Consider the following 22,883-nt stretch of genomic DNA (forward strand, 5'->3'; position numbering starts at 1 on the left):
TAGTTTTAACACCGAACCATAGGAAGGCGATAAACGCGAGCTCCTAATGTCGATTTTATTGAAAACGTTTATATAAGTTACAATATTATATATTATAAAATATATTATTAGTTCATATAAAATAATAACAATGTTAAACGCGGCTACTCTACAGAATAGCTTGCGATCCTCGCCACGATGTGATAGTATGGTGGCCCGTCGAATAATTATCTCCCCCCTGAAATTAAAAACATGAGTCCCGTCTCGGTAGAAACCAGAATAAACAAAAATATATATTATCTTAGCCATATAAGTTAACCTGTGACAGCATCAACAGTTCGTCTTGGGTGTCCACGATTTTCACTGGAAAGGGCGAACCAGGAACAAGGACACCAGCCCAGCGAACCTCCACTCGATAGTCTCCAGGTTCCGTTGGGTCGTATCTACATAGTATTATTCTGTCCTTTTGAGTCTCCCTTTGCATTTCTACTCTGAACGCTCCTTTGGGACCTCGCACCCGAACGGTCAATTGACCAGCTCCGGCTCCTCGGGTATCGCAGATGAACCTTGACTGAAAGGTAGCCAGCACGCCATGTTCGATCCCAGGCCCGTACACGCGAACCTAATTATTACAATATTTTAGTACAAAGGTAACCACCCGAATACGTTCTTTAAAAACAATGGTACCTTGGAGGCATCTGGCGCGCCAGAGACGCGCAACGTGAATGGAGAACCAGGTACATGCTCACCGGCATACTTAATCGTAAGCGCGTGTCGCCCAGCTTCCTGAGGTTTTACATTCAAGGTAAACGTAGCATCGCCGTGATCATAAAGCTCGCAATAAGCTACTTTGTGAGGGCCGACACAATGTGCCGTAAGTTCGCCTGAAAACAATCCAACGTGAGACAAGAAAGCTCGAAGGAGGCTCTCCGACGTTGCATGGATTTTCACTCTACCAGGACCGGCCCGCCTCGTGTCGATGAAACTTCGGATCTCTTGACCGACAATTCCGTGTTTCAAACCGTCGCCCGAACAAATAACTCTCGAAGCGTCCGCTGCACTAGTGACGTTGACTTGCAAAGGGCATCCTTTCAGTTGCCTTCCGTTCCAAGACACTGTCATTAGAAGCGAGTCCGACGTCAGAGGGATGTAACTTGCTCGATAAACGCTGTCTCCTAGAAATGATCTTACAAAGTAGCGACTCAAACTTATTCCCTTCGTCATTCGGAATGCCACGAACAATAATTTACCCAAATGTTGCAACGTCACGTTTAATTCACTGGTAGGCGAGAAGAGTTGTACTTTAGGCGTTCCATTCCCCGCTTGAGAGCCATCGATTGTGAAGCTGACCTCCTCGCCAACCTTCGCCGAAGTTAGTCCTCGACCTCTCAACATGACTCTGCTCGTGTCCGGTGCGAGAGTCTGGAATAATATCAATATTAAGTAACAGAGTTTTAAAATGGATCCGTCGTTAACGTTACACATAGATTACCTCTGATTCAGGTACAACAGCAACCTTCGGCGCCCCGGGAAACGAAGCGCCATTAAATGTAATTTCCAGGTGATACTCCCCACCGCTCGTTTGCGGTGGGACAAGTTTTAATCTCCCATTCGACGTCATTTCGAAGGTCAATGGATGGTCTCCCACGCAGCCCCCGAGTTCTCCAGGTCCAGCCTCGGCGATATCGAAGCTGATCTTCGATGTTGGATTCAGCTTCAATCGACCCTTCTCATCGCAAAGCGCTGCCCACCCGCCTGCGCGAAAAAAAAAAAAACAAACAAATTATCCGATCACAATTTAATTATAAATCGAGTGGCTTATTTAATATCACTCACCTATCACGCGTAAATTTCGGGTATCTATAATCTTCGGATGCCAAGGTGATCCAGGTAGTTGTTGTCCAGCGCAGACGACCCTGATGTCGAATACACCCACCTCGGAAGGAGTATAAGAAACATTCCACGTGCCAGGGTTCGCCCCTGCCTCGATGGCAGCCTTCGACACGCTGTCTGGCCCGTCCACCTACGAATATCATCCAACAGGGGATAAATCTCTCGATAAGCCGTTAAATAAAAAAAAAAAATTACAGTTACTAATGAAGTACCTGAACAGCAGGAGGACTTCTGGTGCCAGTGACGATAAAGTGCGCAGGTTTCCCAACGTGTCCATTGATTAAACCTTCACCTTTCGCTCTGGCTTGCCCAGCAGCTTCAACGGTGTACACCATGGGACTGCTGGGTACTGGAATTCCTCCTGTAAAATGTCGATGCACTCTGGGTTATCATTACGTAACTCTTTGCTAATGATACAGACACCCAGAGCGTACTTACCGTAGGTTACATTAATCATGTACGTTCCAGGGACGCTCGGGGAGAATTCAATCATTTCCGCCCCATCGTTGAGGGAGCTGACCTGCAGGGAAAGCTCCTGCCCCAAAGGACTTGTCGCTGTCACGTCCAACTCTGCGACTCCGGCGTCAGTCTTCATCACTGAAAAATATCGGTAGAAAAGGGTTACGCCCCGATGCTTTCACATTTTCACGTTCCGTTCGACTCCAGTGCGTTCCCTACACGTACGCTCTCTCCTCCGTCCAGTGCACTTTGGCGAGAAATCCGTAACGACCGCTAAACCGTAAAACGGTAAGCGCGAAATACGCGAATTCGGAGCTCCGGTGCACCTGTTCACAAACAACGCGCCCCAAGACTGTCGGCGTTTCCGCGAGAACAAGGCCGTTCGAAAGTAGCTCAGATCGCCGATATACACCCGCAATTATTCTAAGTAGCCTTGAGAGTCTCACGGTTATGCATTGATGGAGCACCCGGGATTTTCTCCATTTCACAGAACCACCTACAGCGACAGGAAACTTGCCCCCGCTGAGAGTTAAACCGGAGCAGAGCGCGCGTCGCAACGTGAGAGAAATTAGCGCCGTGAAGCAACGACTAAACGAAGCAAATGGATTTCCTTTTGCGCAAGTCTCCTCCCCGATGAGAAATTAGGGTTACTTACATTTGAACGCGATGCGATCGTGAACCGATACGGTAGTCGGACCCAGCTCTTGAATCTTCACCTTCGAGGCATCGAATGCTTGGCAAAAGAACGGCGAGCCCAGCACTGGCTTAGCTCCGTGCAAGACGTCGATTTTGTACGTTCCTAATTACACAATTATTCATATAGAGAAAAGGATGAATTTTTATTAACGATAGCTGGGCGCATCGATAGACACGTTTTGCAGTAATCAAGGTAGCTTACCAACGGAGTTGGTGGTAAATTCAGCGAGCAGGTTTCCATCTCGGTGCTGATAACACCTAACCGGTACGGCATTGCCTTGCGGGCCGCTGATTACGACATCGAACTCTTTTCCAGGACGACCAAGAGTTTCGATGGTGAAAGAGGTAACTTTTCCAACCGGTGACTGATAGAGACCCAATCCAGTCGCGGTGACTTCGCGACCCCCGGTCGGTCCACGCACAGTTACTTCCAACGGACTTCCTGAATTCGCAGTTATCCAGGACGTTACGCACTGCTTATAGAATTATGTCAGCATGTAATAAGTACCTTGAATGTGGACGTCGTTGTATTTTATATGAATCCTGTGAGGCGCAGCGCGCGTTGGATGGAAGACTACCTCGTAAACTCCGTTTTCATTTTCTCGAATCACGCTATCGACATCGGCTCCGCCAGCTCGGACGTTCACGCTTAATTTCCCAGGTCCAGCTTCCGTGGAAGCAACTACTGCTCGAAGAGAATTCATACATAGAAAGTGTATTAACTTCGCATTAAGTATACTTAGGAATTCCCAGAAGAGAAGCACGTACCTAATATAGTACTAGGTCGATGGCAGACCGCATCGGACACTTCCTTAATGGTCACTTTGGTCGGGTCGAAGGCTTGAAGAGTTTGCGAGCTGATCATCTTATTACCGTCGTTGAACACGACGTTATACGTTCCAACCTGGCGAGTTCTGACTTCCACGCGGTACAAGGTGGAGGACAATTTTGTCAGCGTGCTTGGAATGATGATTCCATCCGGACCTGAATGGGAACGTAGGGATGAACGAGAGACTCCTACTACAAAAATTGAAAAGCTGGAGGAAACTAAGTACCGGTAATTTCTGCGGAAATAGGACCCTCTAAACCTGGCATGTCCAAGTCCATGTAAGCAGTGTTGCCCACTCTGATTACAGAAGGCCCGTCCAACACACTACCGATCACTGGGCACTTAAATGGACTTCCTGGAGGATCAAAAATTAAATTGTCGATTAATTTCTCCAATATATTTGACGCTGAGAATCTTAATAGAAAGAACTTAAAAGGGTGATCATTACCTGGAACATTATCGTCGTTAAAACTAATATTTACGTAGTGAGTGCTCGTTGTCTGTGGTATAAACGTGACGTCATACAGACCACGAGCACAGGCGACAACTTCTGCTTTGACGGTGTTATTTTCAGTGCTGACAACCAGCTCCAAAGTTCCTTCCCCAGCTTCTGCAGCATCGACCGTGAAAGTAGTTGCTTGGCCCAGTATCGCTTCCGTTAGTCCAGACACGTGAATCTAAAAAATATCCAAAGTGTCTACCCCATTGACTTCGTTACTTATGACCATCGCAGAGTATGTAAATCTTACTTTAGTCACGTCGTAGATATTGCAGGCGAACGGAGACCCTTTGATCGGCTCGTCATCGACTAGCACGCTGATATTGTGCCTGCCGACCTCGTTAGGAGTAAAACTAATGTTGTACCTTCCTTCGAAAGGCTCGATCGTTATTGGAAGTACTATATTCGACGGCGGTTTAACGATTACGTCACAGTTTGTCGACGAATTTTGAGGATCGACGGAAAAGGAGATCGTCTGTTTCACCGCTCCCATCTTCAAACTGTGACCGGAAATCATTGCCTGGCCTGCACCCACCACCTTGCAACTAAATGGAGAGCCTGCAAAAATCCAAGATTATGATTAATCCTGTTTAAAAGAAGTTCGAATTAAAAAAAAAAAAGTGAAACGAGTCAAGACTATTTCACCTGGGACGGGCTCGCCGTTAAAACGGACGCTCAGACTATGCACCGCAGCTTCCTGCGGTTTGAAGTTCACTCTGAACTTGGCGTTGCCTTCACTTTGCACGTAATTTGGAACGTTTTTACCATTAACCGCGACAATAATTTCTAGATTCCCTGCTCCGGCTTGACTGGCATTAACTGAAAAGTAGGGAAGGTATAACAAGAGACAACAGTGGAAATTACGTGGTTATCTGATATTGTAATAAACCTAGAAGTTCCGGAATCTTCATCCGATACTTTTGCATTATTCAGGTGGGATTACTTACTGCTGAAGAACACCGGCTTTCCCACGACTCCACTGTTGATGTCCGTCACCTTCACCTTATCAGCATTGTAAGCCTTTACCAGGAACGGACTGCCTTCCACGTGTGATCCCCGCAGTTTCACCTCGACGCTGTGATCACCTAAAAAGATAACGCTTCACTCAGTACCACCATAATTAATAAAGAACTAAAACTATATCCCATTTCTATACGGACCAACATCTTTCGGCGTGAACCCCGCACTGTAAGACCCATGTCCAGTTTGCTTCAGAATAACCGGTAAGCTTTCTCGGGTCGGCGACAAAACCTCGACCGTAGGTGTCCCCAGCGATGCATCGGCTTCGATGGTAAACGTAGCGACCCGGTTCACAGACACCTTCTCGAGTCCCTCGGTGATTAAAACTTTGGCGGTGTCGCTCACCTGAGTAAACGAAGAAATCCTTATAACATATAGTTACCGGAACGTAAATCCGCTCACAAAATCCGCTCCCACTTGAAACCGCCTTTCTCTCCCCAATCAGCGCCTAATCCTATCCCAACTGATAAACTATCCAAAGCACCACAAGATATTCAACCATCGCCTTCGCGACGGTCCAGCGACTCCTTTCCATTTAATCACCAACTGGAAGAGCAGAGAGTACCTGGCAGGTGAACGGACTGCCCGGTACGTCTTCTCCGTTGAACCTCAAGTCCACGGTATGGGCGATCGGTTCTCTAGGTGTGAACGAGATAGCGTAGGTATGAGGTCCTTGCGCCTGAGCCGAGGTAGGTACCCGCCCTCCATTCACGGTAACTTCCAGGTTCCCCGGTCCGGCTTGGCTGGTCTCCACTGGAAAAGCGCAAAGTAACGTTAAACCAGTTCGCCGTAGGAAAACATCGGATTCGATATCAGGTGTGATAAGGCTATCCGGAGCGTTCCATTCGTTCGTTCATCTCGGGATTTAACGGCCGTGAAAAAGGAAAACCAGGGACGGTACCTAGGAATGTAACGGGCAGGCCGATGACTCCGCGTTTGGCGTCTTTCACCTTGATGGCACCGACGTCGTAGACTTTGCAGCTGAACGGGCTGCCCACCACGGGTACGTTCCGATGGCTCACCGAGATTCTGTGCTCCCCGACGACCCTCGGTGTGAACGCAACGGTGCAGGTCGTGTCTTTGTTGTCAGTGACCTGTGCCGGTACGGCCTGTCCATTGGGTCCTATCAAGTCCGCCGGTTAGTCGTTTAATACTGTCGACCAAGGGGGCATTACGAAGGCGCCGGGCATATAGGGATCGCACGATTCACGTCTGGCCGTCGTCTTTTAAAGCGTTACAACGCGGATTCGCGGACAAGCGTTGTACTGTTAAGATAAGCGAGGTACGCCTAGAGTTACGACCCAGCGAATATATTACGAACGTGGCCTACGAGGCTCCTCGCCGAAGGGATTCGTTAATGAAAAAAAAAAATTAAAAAAAAAAAAAGAATCAGGCTTAATTGCAATAACTACGTAGCGATATACTAGCAGGTAACTGAATTCCCCTCGCGTGGCAAGGACGTAATAATTCTTGCGAACGCGAGGAGAAACGTTTAGTTAAAACGTTAAATCACTGGGAGCCCGTATACAAGAGACCTTCCGTGTCATCGGGTGATAAGGATAAGGTCCTTTGAATTTACCCGCGTTGAGCTTTAAAGGAACGATTAATATACGGAATAATAACGAGAAGGGAGATACGTGAGCAAGTGATCCGGCTAACTCGTGTAACGGCATTGGCACGTATTGTAAGGCATTAAGTAATTAGGCGTCGACGCTCGCACTGCGATCTACGGTTATTAAATTAATGAGTACGTATAATTATATAAGTCTTAAAACAAACACACGTAGCACCCGCAGCAGCTGATGGCTCGGTCATGAGGTTAATCCGACCCAGCACCCTTGGCAAGGATTGTCTCGGTTAGACCCGAAGAGACAAGGAAATAAATTACACGAGGTTATCTGATTAGAGGAGTAACGGAAACCATGCAAAAGTGTTAAGGCGCAACGCCTGGTAAAACGTGCAGAAGTTATGAGAGAGAAAAGCAACGATTAGAGTGTCCTTACGCAAGGCTTTCGGGAGACTGAAGTTAGGGACCCACCACCATTTCTTTTGCTACAGTCCATAAACTACGGTTAAAACGAAATGAGGGTGCTTGAGAAGTCTAGTAATGTCGTAGTCTGAAAGCTGGCCGACCTGCAACAGAGACAGAGAATTGCTCTCAAGCCACCGGTAATAAGATGGATGAACACTGAGGCGTATTGACGCAACAGCGCGTTGTCCTTTCTTTTTTTACAGCTAATAAACACACAGAAATTATTTTACAAGGAAAGCAAGTTGAATCTGTTTGCGATTGTCATTTCACAAACGAACGAAAATGGAAAACCATGAGTTTGTAAGGAAAATGCGAAAATTAATTACAGCATGCTACGATCTGTATTACAAGGAAAAAAAAAAAATTGAAATGGAGGTAAGACAGAATGAAAAGTGATCTGACTATTAACAACTCATGCCATTTCAGTCTTGCAACACGATGTTTACCCTGCGTAAATCGAATGTAAAGTAAAAATGCACACATAAACGGTTGTAAGTCTCTTAAAACACAAACAAGCATGAGATAATAACAGGGTATTGTTAGCTCACCTTCAACGTTAACTTCAAGATCTTCCAAGCTACCGGCAACGTTACTGACGGTAAGATAACTTTGCCGTCCTAAACCAGCGCTGCTTAATGCCTGCCCACTGACCGTTACGTGGCTATCTCCACCCACCCTTGTAATTATCGGACACCCTGGCACCGTTCTCTTATTGAATGCTATGTTGATGACATGTTCACATGCCTCAAAGGGCACGAAACTGACGGAGAAACGAGCATTGCCTTGAGGTGTCACTTGTGTGGGAATATTCTGGCCACGTGCCGATATAGTGATCTCCAAATTTCCTTCGCCAGCCTGACTTGCATCGACTAATAAAAATATAAGTTATTATGGTGTAATTCAAATATAATAACCTTAATTTACTGACACTAAAGATGTGATTAATTTAAACTAAGATACAAATTTACCAGTGAAGTGTGTAGGTTGGCCAACGCTGCCTCTGGCAACGGATCCTATTAATACTTTGTCAGCATTAAATGCTTTTGCTAAGAATGGTGTTCCATTTACTGGATGACCGTTATATTCTACACCAATGGAATGAACTCCTACATCTCTAGGAATAAACTCCGCTGTAAAACCACTATGTATGTTCCCGGTTACTTTGACAGGTAACTCCGTACTAGGTCCTGAATAAAATAAAATATTAATAATGCTAAGGTAATGAAATATATTTTTTCCAGTGTATTTGCTACTTACCCCTCACGGAGACCGCTAACTCTGCACTTCCACTTCCATCAACTACCATGTGGAAACTAGCTGGTTGATCAACGGGTATTAATTCCAAGTGGTTTAAACTTAAAGTAACTCTGCTTGTATCGGATACATTGCACACGAATGGACAACCAGATACGGTCTCTCCATTAAATTTAATGTCGATGTAATGAGGCTTGGCGATGTCAGGAGTAAACGAAACAAGGCACCGGCCACCTCCAACTACTTGAACATGGTTAGGTACTTCTCCTTCATTTATGGAGATCTCTAATTGACCTTCACCAGCAGCACTGGCGTCGACTGTATAACAAATTATTAATTCTTAGTATTTATAACCAGATCGCTTTTAGTTACACTTGCCAAAAATAAAATATACCTCTGAATTGGCAGGCATGTCCAACAATGGCACTGGGTATGTCAGTAACTTGAATGAGACTGCTGTTATATACTTTGGCGACGAGAGGTCCTGCCGGCAGCTTTTGTCCCGCGATGCTTACTTCTACCAGGTGACTGCCGACTTCGGTAGGAGTAAATTCAACACGGAACTCTCCTGGCCGTCCCGGCTCTTCCTCGATATGGGCAGATATGTGCCTCTTCGAAGGAGCTACGATAAATTTATAAATCAATTAAAATTCTAGAGCTCGACAAAAAACATTTTCTTCTCCAAAGTATAGCGAGTATTATCTATCCTTACTTATGATCTGCACGTCGATTTCGTTACTAGAAAAACCGAGTGCAGAGAGCTCGAACAGCGCAGGAGTGCCAGCAGGGACCAACCGAATCGAGTCCCCGACAACGGACATTTTTGGACCAGCCATAATGCCAACGCGCCAAGGCGATCCTAAAACAAATAATTAAATTATTTCACTAACTCCGACGTCTCCAAACAATTTGATCCTAAATTAAATATTTCTTAGAAAGTTGTCACGTTAACTTTCACTCAATTATCGTGTCAATTACACTCCTTTAAAGACAACACCGTACGCCCTCCCTCCAAACAATTAGACCTTCCAACGGACTATCCTTTAATTAAAGTGACATCGAACACTCGGAAGGTGCATCGTTTCAAGGCGAAAACGTCCGAAATTCGGAAAGTTCCTCCAATCTCGCTCCACCTGTTCCCACTGAGATCGAGGACGCCTCCTCGTCACTAGGCTCGACGATTTCACTTTTAGTCGAACTCGAGATTATTTCCCTTCCAAAAGATTACAACGGATCGTTCTCGAGATCCAGCTAGTCCCTCTCGACTTAATTTCCGACGACTCTGCGACGTTTTGGAGCTTTCAATAATCCGAAATATTCCGAAGACGCCGAGTGCACTTCTCCCGAGTCGACTCGAGCCGATCGAATGCCACATCCTAACCTTTCCGCCCGAGCGTGCATCCGAGTCGATCATCGATCGATCCACTGCCTTCTAAATCCACCTCTAAAACCGGTCGCCACAAACCTCAATAGAAAAATCATCACAAAAATCGCACAAATATCTTAACACCACCCACGCCACGACAGCATAATTCCTGCAAACTGAATATCGATCAAAATCCAAAGAACGCGATCTCTGACATAGCGCATTCCTTCAAGGCCACAGAAGGTGCGATACCCAAACATCGTTAATCCTTAAACCAAATCTAAAATAAAACACGCGTTCTAGAACAATCGAAATTACCTCGCGCGTTCGGCTTTCGGATCCACCCTGAAAATGCTGTAAAATCAAAGGGGGGAAAAAAGGTACTGAAGAAAAAAAAAAATATCCCCGAACTTTAAAAGGCGCGGTCCGCGGATCGACCGAAGATCGAGCGCGAGTCCCGTCTAACTAAAAGTCGACTCCGCGGCGGTCGACTTCGTTCTGCGACCGGGCGCAGGTGCGCGCAGAGCCCTGCGGAGACCCACGGAGCGCAGGAGTGCGCAGGAGCGTCCAAGGTCCGCGAGGTTAGGCCTCGCGCGGAGACAGTCCGAGGATCCGCGGCCCTCGGTCACATCTGGCCCACTCGACGCACACGGGCACTGGAGACGCGCGAGGAACTCGGGGAGGCGCGCAGGTAAGCGCACCAGGGTGGCTCTCGGCTCGGTCCAGCGGAGACGCTCGCTGATTGGCGGATCGGCCCCTCGATGGCGCGTCGGCCGATCTCGCTCGTTTCCCGCCTCCGTGGCGGCCGTCTAAGGTCGCGTATAGACGCCGACGTCGGCGAGGAGGCACTACGGCTCGCGGTGGCCGGCGCCGCGACGCTCTCCTCGGAATCGGTCGCGGCCGCCGGGCGGAAAACGCGAAGTCGGCCGAGGAGAGCGGCGGAGGGCAACGGGGAGACGTCATCGGATCGCGATTCCCTGGGCGGACTCGAGGCCAGGGGTGCACCCTCCGGCCGGATTCCCGTCCCCCGGAGGTCGGCGTTGAACACGGGAGGGGACCCCCCCCGCTACCTCGGCCGTATTCGGTTAATTTACAGGAGGCTCTCGAGAACTCCGCGAACGGCCTTGCGAGGCGGGTATTCTCATTCCGTTAGCGCCTCGCCTCGCCGCCGTGAATTTAATTCACGGTACGGATACGCCGGTGGGAAGTGGCACGCTGACCCATAAGGCGTGTCGATAAGAGAAGGCGGAATAGAACCGCGCGGCTCGCCTCGCCGAGGAGGAGAAAAAGGGAATTCGAATTTTAACAGATCGTAACGGTAACGATCGCATTTGCCGGCCCGGCTAGAGAGCGACACGTGGGCTCGGAGGTAATCGGCAGCTACGCCCGGTGCCATCCCGACGCCCCCTCATATCGACCCACGCGCCGTCGCCTCTCCTATTCCCTTAATTTCCCACGGAAATGCGAAAAACACAAGTAATAAAAATATACAAAGACGACCGTTCTCCTTGACTACCGCAATGCCAAATGATTTAATTTTCTCAGGTGCAGGCCGGGGCGCCGATGGTACAGGTACGAGCCTGATCAACCATCCGCTTCTTGCCCGACCGGCTATAGTCGACCCGTTGCGAGGTTGCCGATCTGCGTCCTCCGATACTCGATGCTCCACTCGTTACGAAACCGCGGACGCGTCTCGATGATCGCGGTCGAATTCGCGACGCGATCCGCCGCTGTTGGCGCTTCTCGGTCCCCCGTTACAAAGAAGCAAGATAGAGAAAGAAAGAGAAAAAAAAAGAAAAAGAAAGGAAGAGGCTCTCTATTATCCATCGCGGGCTCCTTCCGTGAACTCGGGAGGAACGTACCGTAGAGGCCGTCGATCGCTGCATTCCCCGGCATAACGGGCCGTCGCATCGGAGGCTCCTCGGCGAATGGCCGCGCCTCCCGGCGTATTCGGTCCGATTCCGCCCATTTCGGAGCCCCGATGGCGTTCCGCGCGTTCCTCTCGCATCTGGGTCATCGGGGTGGCGAGCGAAATCCCGCCCGATTGCGCAACGCCCTGGAGGCCCTCGACCCGATCTCGCATCCGACGCGCGAAAACCAACCCCGCGTAAACGAGACGCGTTTCCACCGCCAGAGGCTGAACACCTTGCGAAAGAGTTCGACTTTTGCGAGATTATTCACATCCTCCGAAACAAGGGGGAATTGCGTCGCTAGTTAGACCGCGGAATATGTGAACACATTGAGAGAGAAATATTTTCCCAATTCAAGAAATAATTACCTAACTCGAGAATACTTATATTTCCTTGGTTAGATGAATTTCCTCTGTTCCTTTTTTCTTTCCAGAGTACGTAGGATGCGTTGATGCGACTTTTGTCTCGCTCTTTGCGTCAGAGAATATTAAGGGAGCGAACGGGTGTCCAGGATCTATGCATATCCACGGGTTGGAGAACCGTTGGCTCGGTGATTTGAACGCGCGGCGCGACGCCTCGGCGGGAGGACAGCCGCGCCGGAAAATGCCTTTCGACGTTGCATACCGATTAATTAGAGGCGTCACACCCAACTCGTCGCGGGTCCCGCAAAATTGCGCCGGAATTCCCCGCTACGACGTTGCAAGCGCGTATAGAGGGCGGGCGACGTTGCAAGCGCGTATAGAGGGCGTGCAACGTCGCAAGCGGCTACTCGACGGTACTCCAAACCTATGAAAATCTACAATTACGCGTGTAAACGTCCCTTAAATCCCACTCGAGTATCATAGATGAACGCGACGAGCCGCCGGTATAACCCATACGAGGCCCAAATAATTACAAATAATTACGAATAATTACGAGGCGCTAATTGCCCGCTAAGCGGTTACGAAACCCACCTAACCTACAAAAGCGAGCGCGCGGTTATGCCCCCTTACACCTCGACAGCCCAATTACCGTTAAACCGTACACACTGTAAAGAGAAATTCGGCGTAGAAAAATCCACGCTTTATAACTATCTAGGAATTACCAGGCCGCGTTAGGTCGGCCGTTGACTTTAATACCGAATATTAAATTGCGTATGACCACGCGCGACGCCCACTCTCGATCTCGCGTAAGCGCTTCTTGCCCCGATAGAACACCACGAGAACGCTTCTTTTAATCCAGGGTTTCACTGGGAATAAATTTTCACGGGGCATAGCCTCGGCGTAAAATACGCATTTTAAACGCGTACGGGCTCTGGAGTGAGTACGTCGAGAGAGAAGAATAGAGAGCACCGTAAAGAAATTCCAACGGTATTCGAAAAGGCTTCGGTCAGGTTTCCTTACCGCGAGAAAAAACCCCCGACGAGCATGTGATTACAGTCCATTGATTTACCATAAATATATTTTTCCTTCCCGCCAGCCGCGGTCTAGCTATACTTATATGCGCGATCTAATGGCGGCAACTCTCACGAAATTGCGGAGCATTAAATCGCGGAATTAAAGGTCCCGGGAACTTCGGCGTTTACCCTGGTATATATACACCATACTCGCGCTTACGGGGTCGCAACAATTTACACCGCGATCGCTGGAGTCGAAGGCTACATGGTTAACGACTAATGGATTCCATACTAATTGCATTCCTGCCCGGGAACGCACACCATGGCCCTCGAGTTAGTAACGGTACGTTCCGATTGGGACGATTATGGGGCACGCGTAACGAAACAATAAGTTACGCAAAGTGATTCCCTTCATTCATAATCCCCGAGAGGCCTTTAATAAGGTCCAATGGACCATTGAGCGTCCTTGAATCTCGGGAGAGTACTCGAGAGTACCCGCGAGTGCTCGTTTTCATTCCCCCGTTACGCATAATTTATCCCGGAACGCGTTTACCGATAATCGGGCTAAATCGGCGAGAGGTATAGCACGGGGAGAGATTAAAAGAGAAACGCGATCCCCAGGGCCGTTGGGGTCTGGATTAAATTTTTCCTCTTATTTTAAGGACTCGATTCGTCCCAAGGAAACCAACTCGTCTGGACGTTATGGTGATTTGGCGGCCCCGAAAACCAGGACACGGCGGAAAAGCAAGGTCGACGAAATCATTACCGGGTGCGACAAGACGTAGCGCAAAACCCGGAACGGTGGTAAATCACTGGTGGAAAATGTACAGGGGCAAATTGCGCCAGTGGAGGTCTTAGACGCAATTCCGGTCGGAGCGGCGCATCACAACCGCGATGACATTCCGTTTCGCGTAATTTCCTGGTCGGGGCCGCTTTCGACTTTCCACGGAAGCGAGCCTAGACCCCTGGGGACGCGGAAAAGGGGCTACGAAACGTAAGGGAACGTGGCGAAGGCGAGGACCGTATCGGGATGCAACGAAAGACCGCGTAGACTTTTCACCGTACAACTTTGCGAGCGGTGCGTCACGACTGGGTTTTTTAATGTGTAGGTGAGTCGACGAGGAGTACACGCACCCGACACGTGGATAGGAGTCTACGTAGGCCGGTGGCGTGTATCCCCATCGACGACCAAATACGTCTACAAGTCGAGTTTGCAGGAGCCACACCTCTATACCGTCAGCCAGCCTCCCTTTATGTGTGGAGTGCGTCCGGCATGTACCCGACGACCTACGGAATGATTCCCAAGTGTCCTGCTCCACCACCAAACCGTGCAGCTCCTCTATAAGGCCCGTCGATTATGTGCCATGAGAGTTCGTACGTGATCCCGTCCCGGGTAACGATGCTCTAGGTGCTTGATCTTTCTTAGGTGCGTGGGAGACCTGGTGAGCAGTCAACCGATGCCGGAAGGAACCTGGATCTTTTAGGAAGCGGCTGGAAAAGGGAGAAGAAAATCACGGATCGGCGGATTTGGGTCAGTGGCACGTGCGTCTACAACGTCGGTTCCTACGTGAAATCGCAAGTCAACGACCCGGCCGGTGACCCCGGAGGTGTCGGCTTAGAGACAGGTGGACGAAGGCGGACGTGACGTCGCTTTTACGTACGACTTTCTGTCCCGGATTGCGAGAAAAATCCGCCCGTACGACTGGACGTCGTAATTCATTTCGGCGACAGCCACGTAGACCTGTATCGCCTTGCAACGTTTTTAGCGTTAAAGGTACTTATTGATTTCTTTCGGGAGATCTGAGATAGGATTCAGTGGTATTAACAATGGAAAATGTAGCGCTCGCCTGTGGAATGGGGCTAACTGGACCCGCGGAGAAGTTGGTATTTAATTAGACGTGGAGAAGGGTATTTAGGATCTGGGATTTAAGGAATAAGTGCTCATTAGCCCTAAACTAGTTGCTGGGGAAACGGTATTCTTCTTGGCGGTCCGCGCCAATAAAAGTGCCAGTCGATGCGACTCGGAGCGGAAAAGCGAAACGTCTTACTTACCGGGCACGGTTTCCCCGTTGAACGTCATCTCCACCAAGTGCGTGACCGCTTCGTGGGGGACGAAAGAGGCCAGGAATCGTTGATTACCCAGTGCCCTGACGAAGCTGGTAACATGCCCGCCATTTACCAGGATTTCTAGATTTCCAGAGCCTGCCCTCGAACCGTCGACTGAAAAACGCAAGGGCCAAAATTAATGCCTAATTCCATCTCGACGTTGCTGCATTTCTAGATCTTTTACAGAACTCATCAAAAATTATATCAAATAACGGATCAAATACTTTTTCGCCAATGCGAATTAAGTCGCTATTATCGCGCCACGGAAATCTACGTTTCATGCACGGTTGCATTTCAGCGTAAAAAAGATGTACTTACTTTCAAACTCTACAGGCTGGTCAACCACCCCGTCAGGAATATTCCCCACTTGTATAGCTCTTGCATTGTACGCCTGCGACCTGAAATTTATTAATTTCCGATTAACAATGCGATAGTCTTTCGTTCGTTCCAACGTATCAAATAGAATGACAGTCAAGTTGCATATCGGCGCACTCTACTAACCGGAACGGGGAACCTTTAATGTGCTGGCCATTAATTAAAATCTGGATAATGTATTCGCCAACCTCTTCTGCGGTTATCGTGTAGGTCAGACCTCGAAGTATGGACTTTTGCACGGGTACTGACTTTCCTCCTGGTCCTGGATTACGAACAGTATACGTTGTAATTTTTTTTCAACACGATTTACATAAAAAACTATATGTTCTAATCTGTATTCCCTGACCTGTGACAACCACGGAGACTTTACTGGAGTCGACATTGGAGTCTACGGAAAAAGATGTAGGTCGGTGAACCGGCAGCATGTCCAATGCCGTTCCGGAGACCAGTGAATTTTTCTTATGCGAAGACTTAAGCGTCGATACGCCATTATTCAGAAAGCGCTCGTGCACGGAATCCGTCGCGTCTACGCTTCTGTAATTATTGTTGCTCTTGTTTTTCAATATGCCGTGGGTTTGCCCGCGGGCGCTTTGATTTTCCCCGCCAAACTTCTTGGTAGCGTCGTAATCGGCGGTCGAAAACCTCTGCGAAGAGCTGTAGTTCGTCGAGGTGTTTCGCGTGTGTGTCACGTTCGACGACTCGTAGTGTTGATTGTTTCTGTAATTGTTGTTCAGAACGTTATCCCCGTGTGTCACGTAATCCACCGTGGTCGAGTTGTTCGCCAGGTTCGCCAAGGACTCCAAGCTACCGTACGAGAGCAGAGACTTCGTCTTGGCAATTGCATCCCACGAGTCGCGTCGCGAGGTCCCACCCGTCGTGGATGACACTAAACAATGGTAGGATATTAAAATGACAAATAGAAAAAAAATTAAAAACAGGTAAGACCGATGAATTACACAACCATACCCCTGACGTTGCTACTGGTGTCCACGACTCCGTTGTCCGAGGGACCCTTTTTGTTCACCGTAACGTCCTTCTCATTTATCCTGGGACTGAAACTTCTATTTACAGGACTCTGCGTGCTTCTAAACGTCATCGGGCTACGGTCCGGTGATCTGGACCGATTGAGCGGACTCGATTGATAAATGTCCTTCGATTCCTTGATAAGCGTAGGACTACCGGCAGCGCGCGACGAATGGCCAGGGTTTGGCGATCGAGATCTATTGATCGTGCTCGAAGAGTAGATCTCCTTCGATTCCTTAATGATACTCGGACTCTGAAGGTTCCTCGACCCGGAAATATTCCCATTCGGAGATCGGGAACGATTGACAGAGCTGCTGGAATATATCTCCTTCGACTCTTTGATCAGCGACGGACTGTGCAAGTTCCGCGCAGTCGAGTTTTGATTGTGATTGCTCGAGCGGGAGTGATTCAAGGAGCTCATCGTGTGGTAGGAGGAACTGTTCTCTGCGGTATAATTGCTGGACGTTTTGAACGACGACACGTTTTGACGTAACGGTGTATACTCGTGACCACCCTGAGTGGGGCTGGAAGATTTGTACACGGGAGAGTAACTCTTTTGTACAGGACTGGTTCGCTCGGTTTTCGATGAATTCAAGCCGTTCGTCCGTCTCTCCAGCGAGGAGATCTTGGTCCTCTCTAAACTGGAAGTAGATTCCTTCGACCTTCTGGACCCTTTCTGGGTGCCGACTCGCAGTAAGAACGGAGAGCCTCGAACATCGGAGCCGTTGAAGTAGACGTACACCCGGTACTTCCCAGCATCTCGAGGAATCAAAGACACTCGGTACCTCATGTGTCCGATGTCCTCGATTCGATGAGGGACGGATTGCTTGTCGTGGACGATGTCGATTATCACGTCGCCGAGACCTCCTGTTCCCGAGGCGTCGACGATAAAGAAAAATGGCTGATTGGGCATAGCACCCTCCGTGTCGAGCAACTGTACACAAAACCTGGGCCTAAGTCGAGAGCTTGACGGGGTGACCCGTTTGACGTCGTCCTGGAAATTACCTTGACTCCGTTGGGATCGAACACGAAACACGTGAATGGACCTCCCTGTATATGATTTCCCTTGTGGGTGATCGCGATACTCCATTCACCCGTCTCGTCCGGCTGAAAGGTTGCTGTGTGGACACCATCGTTCTCTTTAACTGGACACGGCAATGGTCTTCCAGTTGGGGACCAGGCCGTCACGTCGATGCCATCATGACTAGTTCCTGAACGACGCAAACCCATTCTAAATCCCGTCACCATTAATGGTAAAAAATTAGCAAGGTATAAATACCGCCTCTTACCATAACTATTGACTAGAACTTCGACGATGGACCCGATGGCGCACGGATCCATGCCAGGAGACTTGATTTTTGTAATAGGAGGTAAGACTCTGAAATGATACGGACACCCACTGACCAGCTCCCCATCGTTGTATATCATCAACTGGAACAATGAACGCCGATCGTATTGACCATATTTTTTATGATCGGATAGAAATAGCCGCAACGAACCTTATGCATTCCGATCTCGGTAGGAACGAAGGTCCCTTTCCCATGAACGCCGTTCCACGTTAATCGGCACTCGGTTCTTCCGCTGGGACTCACCACTTCGCCACGTACTTCCCGGGTATTGACTTCTTTCGACATCATCTCCAATTTGAAATAAGCCTGTGACGGAAGCGTAGCTTTTAAAAGAGTGCATTTTCCAAAGCGATTACATAAGAATAAGTCGCGTCATACCGGCTGTTGCACTCTGGCGGAAGTGCTATCTATGTAGACCGCAATTTGTTCACTGGCTTGAGGGCGGGGCTTTACCCACTGAAAGCACGCCGCATAAGCCATAACGCCTAAGTGCTCCACATTCTGATCTGCCATGTCCCTTGCCTTCAGGATTGGTTCGACGCCCAGTTTTCTACCACCGTCCATACCTTTTTAAATCGAAAAGACTCTGCATGTAATAACTGAAACTCCTGGTCGGTCCTAAGCTTGCGTTTCTAAGCGAACCTTGTTGTATGTTGTGCTCCCAGGCTGAGGGGTCGGTATCGAGTTTATCGAATGTCGGAGCAGGTCCTCCCAAATTTCTAACGATGCCGCAAAGCGCTCTGCCATCGTTCCAATCGGTCTGCACGGAGAGAATTAATTTTTTTTAATCTCAAATCGGTATAAAATTCCTTAGGAAATCTGAAGCTTCCATTACAGCTTACCGTAAAATTCCTAACCGGTGCATGAGGTAACTGAGAGTTGACCCATCGTAAGGTTGCATAAAACCCTGGAGATCCTTCCTTCATGAAGTATGATAGATACGTCATGCCGGACAGTTCATCTAAATAAGGTGACGCAAGGTACTCGGGTTCCAATACCACGGGAATGTCAAACTCTCGTTTAGAAATTTCCATCGCTTTGCGGCAATTGTACACGCTATCGTGGGCGGATAAGAGATACCATTAATTAATAAATTTCTTAAATGGTGATAAGCAATAATATTACAAGTACCTGTCGGTGTGGTCGAGTTGCCGCCAGTGAGGGAACATGCCGGGCTTGCAATAATCTATCAGCGCACTCAGATACACGCCAGAATTCCAATCGGTTGTAAAATTGTTAACTCTGCATTCTGGCAGTGCAGCCTGTAAAATAATATTTTACAACCGGTTGAATATTATTCCTTTTCTTCCCTTAGGGAAGAAAAGCGGTATTTTTATCCGTGCCTTAAGCATGAAAACAATGACGAGCCAGTGATATCTATTCTCAACGTGCGCGAAGATTCAATGCCGTATTATCGTAGAGGACAATCGCAATACGTATACCGCGAGTACTGACCTTGAGCCACGCTAGCATAAGTTTCCTTGGTGGGAACTTGGACTTGCCTATTTGGTATCTTACAATTAGAGACCATATTAATCCAAGGATCAGCTTCAAATTTCCATTTACAATGTCGACGTTACCTGAAAGCAACGCCGATGGTCATGTCCGATACCTCGAGCATTCGTCACGTCCGTTCGTAGCTCTTTCCCTCTTCCCAAACAGGGCCGATTAAGTGTCTTTTAAATCGATGGCGCAACCACCCCGAATAAAAGCCATTCCGGCACGTGAAATTACACGTATAAGAATTTAACGGAATTCCATTGTCCACCAACATTAAATTTCTAACGATCACGGTGCTCGCTCGGCGACGATACGTGCGAGAGGCAACGACCTCGAACGTCGATTTGCAAAGCCTATGACGTAATTGACTTACGGCCGTAAAAAGTAATGACGGGCCTGGTAAAAAAAAAAAGCGGCCTCACAAGTATCCCGAATAAGTTTCGCCGGAGGTGTGAGTCACGTACATGTTCATACATTCGTGCCTTCAACTTGTAACCGGGTCACGCGTATGTACATGTAATCGCAAAAGCATCTCCGATCGCCCTACAAACCCACCGTCTCTCTCCACTTTTCTGCTGGATTCGGTTAATACTTTTCTCATGTACAAGCAACCTTAGAGAGACGTCATAAAGAAATACCCCACCGAGGCGTGCACCGTGTCGAGAATAAGAGAAGATTAATCGTTCCCCGCATAGCCAGTGGATTCAACTAAGCGAATTCATTACAAAAAAAACACATATCTCGGCTAATTACGACTCCGGCATTTCTTGAAATCCTAACGCGATGCTCTTACCGCGGTTAGAAAGCGTCAATTTACTCAGATCGCTGCATAGAACTTGGAAACTCTGCCTCGAAGCAGTCAAACTATGACGCCCGAGTATATATCCAGCAATTGCTCATTATTTCCGGAATGCAATCCCTCATTCCGGAATACATTTCAACCGGTCTACGATTATATTGTGCACGAGCCGTCTCCTCGTAAGGAATCCAAGGAATGCAAGAGTCTCAGGGAAGAGTACGCAAATGATCTCATTAACCGACGTCTTTTTCGCCAGGGTGACGGAGAAAAAGGCACCACCTATGTTGACGAGTTTGACCCCGTCAGCTTCGATAGCTCGAAGAGCGGTCGAGACGTTTTCCAGGTGATGGTGTTGATTCGCAGGCCTGGGGTTCCACCGAGGTAACCTGCGCTTGGTAAGGACCTCCACCAGGGCGCAAAGCCTGGTCCCGTCTCTGAAGTCCTCGGCGAGGTCTATAACAGGACCACCTCCGGCATCCCCTGCGTGTTTCAGGTGCTCGTTCACCCAGTTCCTGAAGGTGTTCGCCTGTATCTCCACCCATAAATCCTCGTGTCCTTTGATCGGCATTCCCTTGGCGGCGGTTCCTTCCGCCGACCTGGCGACCAAGCCCACCAGCTGGTCGGGTCGAAGTTGCTCGGTCGACTGCATCGTGCTGTAAAAAATACATACCATGACAATGCGTACACTTAGAGGGATAAAAAAAAAATCGAGTACCCCCAAGAAATTCTCGACCCCATTGTCGCATTGTAATTCCCCTATGAGAAGATCTTTGCGCGAAGGTTCGCAAGCTTCGATTACGTCTACGTTCACGTAACGCAACCGAGTTACGTGCAATTCTACGTACATCGAGTGATTTTACAGTCCACTAGGACACCGTTAAGCCGAGTTTAACCGACACTGTCCGATGCGACTACCTTCTATTGACAAAACAGCAATGTCACGGTACGCTATTGAACTTCTCAAATTGCCGGGGGAATCCTAACATTAAGGCCAGGTACGTTCGGCATAAACCAGGGGAAACTCGGATTAAGTAAACCACGACGCTCCAGCGAGAGACCTTCCTCGTGAGAGTTTCCCGTACTCCTGTAAAACTCCATTTAAATAAATTGCTCCGGTTCTAATCACCTCCCGGGTGTTCCTTCCTTCCGGCCAGGAGTCATTACGTTGCCAAGCAATTATCACGGGCGTGCATCGAAAGTGCACTTTACAAAAGCCCGGAAAAAAAATCGTAATAGAAAGGGTGCATCGAAGACGGCACCGCGGAATGCGAGTCCCAAGTAAAGGTCACGCGCGTGCGCATCGAAAGGACCGTTCAAAGGCGGCTCGTTAATTAAACGATCCGACTCTAAGTACCCACGAACTTCCTCGGCTACGATAAATCGATTGGCAACGGGTAAACGCAGCGAATCCAAATGGAAAAGCACGAGAAGAGTCAGGACTTGCCCCCGAAAGAATAGTCCTTCCTCTCGCACACCTGGCAGGGGATGCACCTGTGACGTCACGGTCCGCTAACCACGAGCACATCCGCAAACACGGAGGACACGGATTTCGCACCTTGCGACGCATCCTGTGCGCGGTATATTCCCGTGGATCGTAAACAGGGTTATAAATCCATGGCGAGTCTCGACCTCGTGCTCGCGGTGCACCCTGCAGAGCGGTTACCGTGACGTCATTGGCAACACCGCGAAAGCACCAGCGGGATGCCGGTCTGCGAATTTTTTCGTACCCCTGGGTGAACTTTATCGTGGACGTTTTGAGAATCGCCAAATATTCGCCCTGTATTCTCTTACGTCGGATAAAAGTTTGTAAAAATATACAAATGAAAAATCGACCTCGTGCTCGCGGTGACCGTGACGTCATTGGCAACAACGCGAAAGTACCAGCGGGACCCCGGTCTCCGTACTTTCGTGCGCCCAGGTGCAACCTGTCGATGCCTCACGATGTGAAAATATTCACGAGTCGAGCAGGTGTCGGTAGTGAAACTTTTCACCTCGCGTGAGTAATGTCCCGCGATTTGGCGAACGTTTTACGGGGAAAGAATTTCCAAAAGCGCCGAAAGGCGCCGGAAGGGAGACGAACGCTTCGGCTCGGAAGAAAGAAAGCGCCCGCGGAAGCTACTTCCGGTCGTACCTGTTCGATTTGTTTACACGCACTGACAGGTCGGAACTCGCCGATGCGTCCCTCGGCGCGCGCCTCGCTTATTCGTGGAACGCCATTTTTGGACGTCGGAAGGCTCGACGCGCGCGCCTTCCAGCCACTTCCAGTGACTTTGGCGTTCGTGCCCGGCCCGTGACGTTCCCCGAGCGGTTCGTGAGCTCACTGCTGCTCGCTGCCGACTCGCGAGGCGAGGCCCTCCGCTGCTGGCGGCCTTAGCTCCGTCCTCGTCCGACCCGGCGACGGCGCTACGTGCGTCCTCCT

General features: G+C 48.9%; 1 protein-coding gene across 4 annotated transcripts; it reads right to left on the bottom strand.

Annotated features, from left to right (window-relative positions):
- Positions 1-22,870, bottom strand: LOC105702017 (filamin-A). 4 transcript variants are annotated; one of them, XM_012429216.2, is made up of 41 exons: positions 22,596-22,862; positions 20,744-21,117; positions 19,621-19,745; positions 19,297-19,427; positions 19,008-19,221; positions 18,808-18,925; positions 18,544-18,731; positions 18,316-18,471; positions 18,106-18,247; positions 17,822-18,027; positions 16,760-17,750; positions 16,140-16,679; positions 15,920-16,055; positions 15,737-15,816; positions 15,365-15,532; positions 9,374-9,520; positions 9,056-9,283; positions 8,665-8,979; positions 8,376-8,594; positions 7,956-8,276; positions 6,277-6,498; positions 5,941-6,128; positions 5,516-5,720; positions 5,303-5,440; positions 5,001-5,174; positions 4,606-4,913; positions 4,305-4,533; positions 4,083-4,211; positions 3,796-4,011; positions 3,536-3,712; positions 3,230-3,469; positions 2,987-3,130; positions 2,311-2,469; positions 2,085-2,233; positions 1,816-2,002; positions 1,472-1,734; positions 1,230-1,401; positions 936-1,154; positions 667-863; positions 299-601; positions 1-217 (listed from the first exon to the last, which is right to left on the bottom strand). In XM_012429216.2, exons 2-41 carry the CDS (start codon positions 21,111-21,113, stop codon positions 149-151), a joined length of 8,883 nt encoding a protein of 2,960 aa, XP_012284639.1. In that variant the 5' UTR covers positions 21,114-21,117; positions 22,596-22,862; the 3' UTR covers positions 1-148. The 4 variants fall into 4 exon arrangements, with proteins under 4 accessions (XP_012284639.1, XP_023287666.1, XP_023287665.1 ...); XM_023431898.1 differs by lacking the exons at positions 15,365-15,532; positions 15,737-15,816; positions 15,920-16,055; ... (10 more) ...; positions 20,744-21,117; positions 22,596-22,862 and adding an exon at positions 10,729-10,750 and having other exon boundaries at positions 24-217; XM_023431897.1 differs by lacking the exons at positions 15,365-15,532; positions 15,737-15,816; positions 15,920-16,055; ... (10 more) ...; positions 20,744-21,117; positions 22,596-22,862 and adding an exon at positions 10,346-10,400 and having other exon boundaries at positions 24-217.
- Positions 22,871-22,883: the final 13 nt, after the last annotated feature.

This window comes from Orussus abietinus, unplaced genomic scaffold (genome assembly GCF_000612105.2).
Source record: "Orussus abietinus isolate OABI.00-Male unplaced genomic scaffold, Oabi_2.0 scaffold46, whole genome shotgun sequence".
NCBI lineage: Eukaryota > Metazoa > Arthropoda > Insecta > Hymenoptera > Orussidae > Orussus > Orussus abietinus.